Below are 11,439 nucleotides of genomic sequence, written 5' to 3'. Positions count from 1 at the left end.
CCACATTCATCCTACCCATCGTAGTAAAATCAACATCTCTTTTCTATCCCAAACCTCCAGGCTAAACGCGCTACTGCACTCAGACGGGAAAATGAATTCAGCTTTTAACATTCGCGCAAACATTTCAAATATTCTGTCGTAACCGCCTACTTGGATCCGCCGCCCAATGACTACAATACCCAGAATGCACCGCTTCCCTTTCCGGTTTCTCAAAGGGCAATGCCTAACTTGATCTCATTTTCACAAGCACTAGTCACATGACACGTTTCCTGTCAAGATGGCGGATAATCTCCCTTCGGAGTTTGATGTGATCGTAATAGGGACGGGTATGTGTGGCTCTGGTCCTTGCCTGACAAAGTATAGGAAGTCTGTCTGTTCCTACCTTCTCTGTCAGGGGCAAGGGTTGGCGACAAATGTCAGGGGTTGAGCGTGGGAGGGAGGACTGGAAGGAAGTGAGGTAGTCTGGATACAGCGCGGGACTTAGCAGCTCCAGGGAGGGGCTTGGGACCCGCGGTGCTTAGCGCCATTTGAGTAGGGGTCGATCTGGTCGATGCCGAATGCTGAGGTTGGTTACTGCGGGTGATTCCTGTAATTTCCTTAGAGGGAGGTGGGTTTGCAGTGTCATGAGAATGGAGGGTTGGGAATTTATCAATGGAGACGTCTTGGGCATGACATGATTCCTTGTTGATTTCAAGGTGATATTTCCCATCATTTTGTCTCGCCATTTCATAGGAAATTTTCATATATTTATATAGTCATATGGTGCAGTACAGCGGAATCCTCAGTTTTTTGAAAAAGATGCTCAGTTGTTACCCGTGTGTGTTTTAATTTACTAGGGCGAGGAAACAGATTCTTTTCTATTGTGTGGAGAAGTCTAGGCAATTGTATTTTTTGAGGGAGCCATTATTCCTGCTTTATGGTGCAGAAGGAAAAGCTTTTCTTTCCTACCACACACCTACCTACTCACAACTAAAGGAGCTGAGAACAAGCTTCAGTGAGTTCCAGTGCAGGTGTGTGATCTTATCTTCCCTTGTCCCACCGTTTATTTTCCATGTTTTGGGTGGAGCCAGAAACCCCTCTGCAATTTCTAGTTGACAAATTCAACATACAACACATGGCAGAAGTCATTTGGCAGCAGTTGGCATTTTGTTTTTCTTAACAATGTAAAGAATGGGTTTTAGATGGGGTGAAATAGATTGTTGGGTGGGGTTTCCTACTGTCTGCAGAATGTGGTAGGCCGGAGAAGCTCTGGTGGATGACATCTTGTCCATTGTGCTATTGAATTCAGTTTCTTGTCTTCTCAAACAGTAGGAGCAGCCATGTTTCCAGGGCAGGAGTCAAAAAATAGTTACCAGTTTTCGAATGCTTGTTATTTGCCAATTGCCGAATGAAATCCTCAAAACAACCTTGTTAGAGTAGGTATTCTCTACACTTTACAGAAGAGGAAAGGGGCTTTGGAAAGGTTGCAGTTTGCTCAAGATCACACAGCTGGTAGATTTCCAAAGGCCCATCCCATCCCAGAAGGAAAATCAGTGGTTCTGACCCTCCTAGTTAACTCATATTAGTAGAAATAATTGGGGAAACTTGATTCTAGACCTTGCTTGGCTATTAACTAACTAGCTGTGTGACTTGCTAGGGCTAGGCGCTGAATTTATCTGAGCCTCAGTTTCCTTGTTTTTGAATACAGGGAGGATAAATTAGTCTTTCAGGTGATACCTAACCAAAAATTCTCTGATTCTAGGTGGACCTGGGTAATTGTTCTCAGCATAGTAAGGGCGTGTTGATTCCCATCCTGAAAACTGTATGGCTGCAGATAACTTGTCTGTAATTGCTATGAACAGGTATTGGAAGAAGCCAATAGACGATTCATTTATTCTCTCCAGTTTATCCTAAAACTCAGAACAACATCCACTTTACAGTAGTTATACCATACTTGGGTTCTATATTATTGCTTTTCTTTTTGTTACCTAGGAACTTGAGGGGTTTAAAAATTTTTTATGAATCGTTAAGTGATTTTTTTTATTTGGATTTAAAATTAATTGATCGGACTGCTAAATCTTATTATTAAATGCTGTTAATTCTTATAATAAATATTCTGCCTTATGAATAAGTTTGTAATATGGACTATATCTGTCATGCTGGAGTATGTCATGAGAGAGGTGCTGTGAAGGATCCATAAAAGTGTATCAGAAGGCATCTGGTATCTGGAAAAAGATTCATTTTAGACTTATTTAGTGAGAGTAAATGTTACTAAAAGTATGGGAAGAAGTTATTTGAAGTTAACCTTAAAAAATTAAGTTTTTCATTATCACTTAATTGTGACCATATTCTGAATTTATCAAGCACATTGCTTGAATTTATGTTATGAAGCTTTGTTTTTAGATATGTTAAAGTGGAAAAATTGGATAAAAGTTATTTCCTCAATAAATGGTTCCAATAATTCCAATCATTAGTTAATTGGAATTATTTTTAATGTGTTTGGAATATTTCATTTCCGAAATAGTATGCTGAAAGTAGCCTTTAAGCTTTGTTTGTTTTACTAAATGTACTGGCTTGAGTAAATCATAGCAAAAGCAGTTTCATAGCTTCAGTTTTACTGACAAAAGCAGACTTGATCATGCATGTATCAAAAACATGAATAGGCTATGAGAAGTAATTTTTCTTTTAGCAGATTTAGTTCTAGTTAAAAAGTCATTAACAGACAATGGACTCATCAAGTAAAATCATCTGTGGAAAATATTTTAAATCCCTCTGACCTTGATTAATTTGTGTTTTTTTTGCCCCATTTTTCATAATACAAGGTTTTCCTTATGATCACATTTTAGAGAGATTATGGGAAAATAAAGTTATGTATGTATTTTCTTAGTTAAACCCATTTCCTTCTGGTTACAAAATACAGGAAATATCTCTGGAATACCTAAAGGCGGAAGATTAAGATAAAGTGCTTAAACCATGGAAAATATAGATGGAAATGGAATAAGGAAGGAGAACCAACTAGAGTCTCAAGGGAGAGGACAAAAATAGAAAGTGGCCTTTAAGTTTGGGTACACAGTTGTCATTTTCATGACAGTTTGCAATTTAAAAGGACATTTGAATGATAATTTTGTGGATTGTAGAGCAGTATCATTGGTTTCATGTTAAAAATAGTCCCAGTAACATAACACCTCACTGGAGGTGACTTATCTGGCAACCTGTGTAATCTCCAGTGTGCAGCAGAGCCAACAACTCAACAGGAGGGCAGGCAAGGTGGAAGTTACAAGAATGTGATAACATCGACATGCTTCTTATATAGGGCAGTCCCTTAGGCTCTCACTTAGGGCATTTTATGATTATTATTATTATTTTATTTGTTTATTTATTTATCCTCAGCTGAGGACACTTTCCCACTGATTTTCAGATAGAGTTGGCGGGAGGGGAGAGAGAGAAACATATATGTGAGAGAGACATACCAATCGGTTGCCTCCTGCATGACCCCAGCCAGAGCCGGGGATTGAAGCACAACTGAGGTACGTGCCCTTGACCGGAATCAAACCTGCGACCCCTTGGGCCACAGGCTGATGCTCTAACCACTGAGCAACCGGCCAGGGCTTATTATTATTTTAAAATCCTCACCTGAGGATATTTTTCCATTTATCTTCAGATAGAGTGAGAGAGAGAGAAAAAGAAAGAGAGAAAGAGATGTGAGAGAGACACATCGACTGGCTGCCTCCTGCATGACCTCCGCCAGGGCCAGGAATCGAACTGCAACCAAGGTACATGTTCCTGACCAGAACTGAACCCATGACTCTTTGGTCCGTGGGCCAATTCTCCAACCACTGAGCCAAACCAGCCAGGGCTCACTTAGGGCATTTTAATTCTTACTTTAGAAATTATTCTAGTATTCTCAGTATATTAGAAGCATCCTATTAGAAGATATAGGGAATGTTATCAGCTTTTGCAAAAATTGTGTTTGGGGGGGTTGTTAGTAGAAATAAGTATTTTTATGATAAAGGGAAGAGTCTAACATCTAAAATGCACACCTACATCAAACAGTATGATGGCCTGGGACTGTTTAGTGTAGTGACAAACATTCATTTGTCAGTGTTTTCACCCCCCTTTACTGAAAACCTAGTCCCTGACCTTGTGCAATTTACTGTATAGCCTATTTTAAGGAACTGCTTATGGTGCCTTACAGTTACATTCTCAGAGCTATTCATAAGCCAATGTGGGCCTTTTATTGCATACTTCTTGCTTTCTGGAGGCCACAGAGAGCCTCAATCTGCATCCCTTTCTTTTCTAAAGTACACCACACACATAATATTTTGGACTCCTTCCCCTAAGATGGGTTGTGGAATAGACTAGCTTAAAATTATTTTGTGGAGGATAAACACATAAATCCTTTTTAAGAGTCTTATTGCTAAAGATTATGGGGAAAGAAAGAAGAGAATCAAAATAACACACATGGAAATTACAAGGGGTATTGTTCCTAAACCCTACCTTGCTAGATAGGCTCAGCATAGTGCGTTAGTAGATGGTGGTGATGTGGCTTAATGGGAATCACCTGACCTTCCTACTGAGTGACTTTGGGCAAATTGCATAATCTCTTGGGATATCATTTTATTCATCTGCAAAGTGAGAGATTTGATTAGGTGACCTCTAAGGTAAGCATCTACCAGCTCTAAAATTTACCACTGCGTGTGAGCGTAGTCATGACTCTGGATCCTTGAGTAAAGGCTAGATTCCCTACCGTCCTTATAAGAAGTCAAGTCAGAGTTTAATATCCTTTACAAAATTGTCAAAATGGCTCATAAGAAAACATATTTGGGAAAATGATAAGATGCTTTTATCATGTAGGGAGCACAGCTTCATTTCTTGATGTTGGTCGAGAATCAAAAATGTTAAAAGAATTAGCCTTTGGCTGGCAACCCATTGACTATAATGCTTATGTTGGTTGGAGTAGCTACATGTCTTTAAACATTGGGGGATAGGAATATTGCAGGAGGTGTCAGAGGAACTGATATTTACCAAATACCTATTTGTGCCAGACTCTTGCCAAGTGATTTCCCTTATGTGTATCTCATTTAATCCTCTTACAGGAAGCCTATATGTAGTTTCTCTAATTGTATTTCCAAACATCCATGGATCCATGGTCTAGAGCAGAGTTTTTTTCTTTATTGCAAGATGCCACCTATTTTTGGGTCATGCAATCAATTCCAGCATTACAAAAAAATGTAGAATAGACTATCTCAGAATGTGTTCCATGTAGTAAGGATGAGTATAGTTTTATGAAACAGTTCATATGTGTGTAATAGATTGTGTGAAGTACACATATCTATATATACGGGTGGAGCAAAAGTAGGTTTACAGTTGTCAGTACGTGAAACAGTTCATTTTTGTATTATTTATTAATTATTGTATTATTTTTCATAGGAACAAATGTAGACCTAATTTGCCCCACCCTGTATATACATATATTTACATATACCTATAGATATTTAAAATACACGGAAACAATGAAAAGACACAAAATGGTAACAAGTGTTACCTCTGGAATGTATTAACTAGGGAAAGATAGGGGTCTTTCACTTTTTACGTCATTTAATTCTGTCCAGTTTGTTTTTAAAACAGCATTTATTACTTTCATTTAATTTTTTTTTCTTTATTGATTTTAGAGAGAGGAAGGGAGAGGGAGAAAGACTTAGAAACATCCATGAGAGAGAACATCAATTGGCTGCCTCCTGCATGCCCCTACTGGGGATCGGACTCACAACATGGGCATGTGCCCTGACCAGGAATTGAACTGGCGACCTCTTGGTGTGTGTGGGTTGACGCTCAACCACTGAGCCACACCAGCCGGGCTACTTTCATTTTTAAAAGCAGATATTAAAAATGAAAGGAGTCCGTAGAGATCACCCAGTCTATCTAGAGACAGTGCCTCACATGCCCAAGGTCACAGAATGAGAGAGTAATAGATTTAGGACTCCTGACTCCCAGTATGTTTTCTATTAGACCCTGCTGCCAGGGTAAATAACTGCCATCAATTAATAAGGTTCTACCTTCTGCCCTTGAATATTTATCACTTCTATCCTTCCCAACAACCTTACAAGATTATACTGATAAAGAAAAAAGTTCAGAAAGAACTTTCTCAAAACTACCCACTGCACTACATCATGCTGCCAGAGTAGCAGCACAATCTCATACAAAGAGTGGGAGGCAGATTCCCAGGTCTTTGTGGGGTGCTCTGGGCAGTTTTCAAGCTTTGCATAAACTTCCCCTTGAATTGCAAATGTTTACATTGCCTTAGTAAGGTTTCTAAGAGGAAGGAGAGAGTATGGGAAGAGAAAGAAACAGCAGAAGAGAGCTAGGCTTCAGGTCCTATAGGCTTTGTTTTTTTGGTACGTGCCCTTAGCGGGAACTGAACCCAACGCTCCAACCACTGAGCCAAACTGGCCAGGGCTAGGCTTTGTTTTTTTAAAAAAATATATGTTTTTATTCTTTTTTTTTTTTTTTTTTGAGACAGGAATGGAGAGAGAGAAACATCCATGTGAGACCGAAACATAGATCGGCTGCCTCCTGCGTGCCCCATCCTGGGGATTGAGCCCACAACCTGGGCATGTGCCCTGACGGGGAATGGAACTGGGACCTCTCAGTTCATGGAATGATGCTCAGTCTACTGAGCCACACTGCCTAAGCCTCCTGTAGGCTTTCAACTAGCATCCTGAAAACTGTGAGTTTGCCTGAGTGATGCACCAGGTCTCAGGAGCTTGGCGGTGAGAAATGGTGGCTAGAACACCAAACCGGGTTCTAGACACAGACTTGAGCTCTAACTTTGCCACTTACTGTTCTGTAACCTTGGGCACCTTATTTCACCTTACCAAGTTTCCTCACATATAAAACAGAGATAAGAAGAGCGAAAAGAAATCAGATGAGTCACATGGCTGTGCTTAAGATTTAATGAGATAGTATCTGTGGCCAGAGAAGTTGAAAGCCACTTGCCCCAGATCACACAGGCAGGGTTGGGATTTGCATGCAGATCATAGGACAGGAAATCTCTGGAATTTTCCTTTTCCTATAATGTATGCATATCTATGTATACATTTTCCGGGGGTTGCTAGGGGCAGAATGTTTTAAAGTGTAACAATGAAAATGGTATTTCAAAAGTCCTTTAGTTTTACAAATGTAGTACCATCCATACACTTTATTTATTTTGACATGTATGTATCTCATTTCAGCAGCATAATATAGTGATTGAAACTGTAGCTTGGAAATCAGACAGCCTGGGATTGAATCAGCAATATCTCTGGTGTTCTTTAATGTTCAGGTTTCAGTGTTTACATCTCTAAATAATGATTCAATGAATAAATTTCTGTAAAATGCTTAGTGGATGCTCAGAAATTGTAGTTGATTTTCATGGCCCATAAAACCATAGAGGAGTACTTCCCAGGAAGAGTTCATGTTTTCCATGGAGAGCCCTTTGGCCTCTTGGTGGGAAACATCTGTATGTGTGTCTATTACTACTATTTCTATCAGATTTTTTGTTTGGTGGTTTGTAGGTTTTCTATATTTTCTCTTATTCTGTTTTGTTCCCCAGCTTGCATTATTTGTCATTTGTTTTGCCTAAAGATTTTGAACAAATTTATCTCATTTGGGGCATAGCATGAAATTCTTCCTTGTTAGAATGCTGAAGGAGCTAAAGAAAGCCTCCTGACTTTGCTGTTATGAAAAATGCTTAGCAGTTCTCAGGTATTTATTGATGGAAGAGTATGTTTTTTTTTTTTTTTTTTTTTTCTGCTCAAATACCTACAAAATTAAAGGGAGTTCTCTGCCTCTGGACAAGACTCTCTGGGAGAGGCTTACCCTTCCCTGTAAATCATAAGTTTGAGCCAATTCCTCAATGGGAGCTGCATCTGTTACCAGAGTTCCCTCTGAAGCATCACTTTCATTTCCCAAGCCTCATGTCATTTCCTCATTTTCTCCGGTGTTCTCACGATGTTTTGGATAACTCGGGCTATCGCAATTAAAATCAAACATGGCTGCTCACCATCACATTCTCATGTTTAACATAAAATCCCAATGCACAGAAACAATTACAATTTCATGTAATTGACCTGTTGCTCACGCTAAATTATCTGCTATTCAGTTTCAGTGCAGTCTTTTAACTGAAAAGTTAGGCTGTGCTTGCTTTGTATGTAAATGGTTTTAGAAGTACAGTAGACTAAAAATCACCGTCAGTTCCCACTTTATATTTAGATATATTACAAAACTATATATATATAGATATATATATATATCTATATATATATGTCTATATATATATATATAAATGGGTTTGACCAAGAGCTTAAGTGGGTGATGTCATACTCTTTGACTGATTTGGTTTATGTGTATGTGTGTGTGTGTGTGTGTGTGTATATATATATATATATATACACACACACATATATATACACACATATATATATACAAATATATATATATTTGATATTTTATTGTGGCCAAGAACGTATAGATACTTCGAAAGATTCATTTATTGTCTTTTTCTAATAATCTTATTAAATGGCAGTGTGAAAGGTGAGAGATGATAATTTATCACAGATATTGATTTCTCAAAGCATCCATGGCTATGAGAGCTCTCATGTTTTCATATTGAGACTATTTAAAAAACAGTTTGCAAATAGACAGAAGGGACTAGAAGGGACTGGGGGCAACTTGGCCAGTGGTGCTTAGGATAAATCTTTCATCTTATACTGGGTTTGACCAAGAGCTTAAGTGGGTGATGTCATACTCTGACTGATTTGGTTTATATCACATTTAAAAAAGTGCCAACATCTACTTTTTTTTTTTTTTTCTGAGTAGTGTTCTTACATATCTTTATCTGTCTAGCCCAGAGTTCAGGTTGAGTTACAATGGGCTTAGTTATTAGCATTTTTAGTCTTTTTTTTTTTTGATCATATATCTGTTTGAAATTTGCACATTTGTTAAACTACTTTTCTATACAGGATTAAAATAATTATGGAAAAGGTGACACAAGCTAAAGCATAGAGGAAAAGGGTTTTTTACATACAGGTATCAGGCATATCAGGAAGATGTTGAGTTGTGAGTTCTAATTCTCATTTTCCTAGGAATTATGTTACTTTGGCATGAGCTGTCTAAGCCAAATGACAATTATTAATTTCAGTACCTGTAGTTCACTGTTAAATATATGAAAAATATTTTCTAGCATTTATTATATGCCAAATACAGTGCTAAGCTCTTTAAATGTATTATCTCATCTGATTGTCATGATAACTCTGTCTGTGGTAGATAAACGCTTTCTCCATTTTACAAATGTGCAACCTAAAGCTTAGTTAAGTTTGACCTAGGTCAGACTGTTAAGGCTGGAGTTCCTTTGGTTAAAGCTGAGGTATTAGATTGAGCTTGTTGGTTTCTTCCAAGTGAAAAAATACCATATACTATCAAGATTAGATTAGTGTGCTCTAGCTTAGCAGTTAGCAGTTGCTTCATTTGGTGTTACCACTGTTGACATCAAAACCTGATGTCAACAATGTCTTGAGGTGTTAAACTCCTTATTGATAGCATCATGACATCTGAGTCATCTTAGAAGCCTTTTGATGAAGGTGAACAGAATGACCTTTTTGTGTATCCTTTAAAACTAGGCAAAAAACAAACAAACAAACAAAAAACTACAGTCACTAAAGTAATGGCAAGAAATTGGATCAGAGAATACAGTCATATTTCAAGTGATAATTTATTTCCCTAGGAATTATTAATTGATTCCAAGATACATAATTTTCCACTGAAATAAAGTCATTGCTGAAAATGACCTATAGGCTGTTTGTTCATGCTGGGGTTTGCCATTATACACACACACACACACACGTGTGTGTGTGTATGTACATATATATAAAATATTTTTTTCTTTAGTTTTCTTCACTTGCACATTAAATTTTCAAGATCAAATATGGGACTTGTCCTGTTTATGAAGCTTTTCTTTATTTATTTATTTTTCTTTGTTTACTGTTTTTTTGGTTCCTGTAGTTTTCAACAATTGTCAGCACTTACAGTGGATACATCTTAACTGACAGAGTGGACATGGTAATATCTTTTTCCTTAAAGGGCCCTGTCATTAACAAATAACAACACTTTTATGTATATACTCCAAACCTTTTCTCACTTCATGCGTATAGATGTATGCATACTTTTCTATATTTATAAAAGTGTAGGTTATTGTAGATGGTGTTTTGAAACCTGATATTTTTCACTTCATACTATGTCACAAACATTATTCCAAGTCAACCAAATGTTCTTCCTTGGTGTCCTTTTTAAAAAAAACTTTTCTATTTGGAGATAACTGTAGACTCACATTCAGTTGTAAGAAATAATATAGAAAGATCTTGTATCTGTTCCACCCAGTTTTCCCCAATATTAAGTAACATCTTGCACAGCTATAGCATAACTAGGGAATTGACCTTACCCGATGACCTTATTCATATTTCAGTTTTACATGTACTTGTGTCTGTGTCAGTGTTTAGTTCTGTGCAGCTTTATCACGTGTGTAGATTGGTGTGAACACCACCACATTTAGATACAGAAAAGTTTCATAATAAGAATCTCTCATGGTACCTTTTTATAGTCACAGACACCTTCTTCCTTCCCCCATCTCCAAGTCCAGCAACCTCTAATCTGTTCTCCGTTTCTATGATTATGTCATTTAAAAATATTAAATGCCCTTTTAAATAGATACTTAGAAAATATTTTCTACAGATGCCCTGTCATTTATTTACACAAACAACTTTTTTTCCCCATTTAAGGTTTTTAGTTTTTCACTTTTATAAGCTAATGCTTTGATGAACAGGTTGTACCTAAATCTTTTGTACATATTTAATTATTTCCTTAGGTTAAATATCTAGAATTGTAATTGTGACTGTGAATTAAAAGAAATTTTTCTTTTTAAAAAAAATTTTTTTTTTTAATCCTCACCCGAGAACATTTTCCATTTTTTGCACAGATAGAGTGGGAGGGAGAGAGAGGAAGAGAGAGAGAGAGAGGGTAACATCGATGTGAAAGGGACACATCGAGTGGTTGCCACCCGCACGACCAACCAGGGCCGGGGACAAACTGCAACCGAGGTACGCGCTCTTAGCGGGAACCGAACCCGGGTCTCTCCGGACCGCAGGTGGATGCTCTAACCGCTGAGCCAAACCGGCCAGGGCTAAAATTTTTTTTCTTTTATTAATTTTAGAGAGAGAGGAAGTGAGAGGGAGAGAGAGATAGAAACATTGATGAGAGAGGACATCAACTGGCCGCCTCCTGCATGCTCCCCACTGGTGATTAGGCCCACAACCTGGGCATGTGTGCTGATTGGGAATCGAACCAGCAACCTCCTGGTGCATGGGTCGATGCTCAACTACTGAGCCACACTGGCCAGACTGAAAAAAATTTTTTTTTTCTTTTTTGATT

The 11,439-nt window shown here is 38.0% G+C and overlaps 1 protein-coding gene across 5 annotated transcripts in view; it reads left to right on the top strand.

Moving 5' to 3' along the window:
* The first annotated feature begins 256 nt into the window (after window positions 1-256).
* The window catches only part of CHM (CHM Rab escort protein), a 166,312-nt gene continuing 155,129 nt past the window's right edge, over window positions 257-11,439 (top strand). For 2 of the 5 annotated variants that reach the window (XR_004960572.1, XM_036270812.1), the window contains exon 1: window positions 257-326. Coding sequence is in view for 4 of the 5 variants with exons in the window: in XM_036270812.1 (XP_036126705.1) it covers window positions 278-326 (49 nt within the window). In the remaining variant the exon portion in view is untranslated. The remainder of the gene's footprint in view (window positions 327-11,439) is intronic. The other 3 variants (XM_036270815.1, XM_036270816.1, XM_036270813.1) reach the window with 2 other exon arrangements.

The sequence above is a fragment of the Molossus molossus genome, unplaced genomic scaffold, assembly GCF_014108415.1.
Source record: "Molossus molossus isolate mMolMol1 unplaced genomic scaffold, mMolMol1.p scaffold_m16_p_2, whole genome shotgun sequence".
Taxonomy (NCBI): domain Eukaryota; kingdom Metazoa; phylum Chordata; class Mammalia; order Chiroptera; family Molossidae; genus Molossus; species Molossus molossus.
The sequence above is the reverse complement of the archived record's forward strand: the minus strand, read 5'-3'. Positions and strand labels throughout refer to the sequence as shown.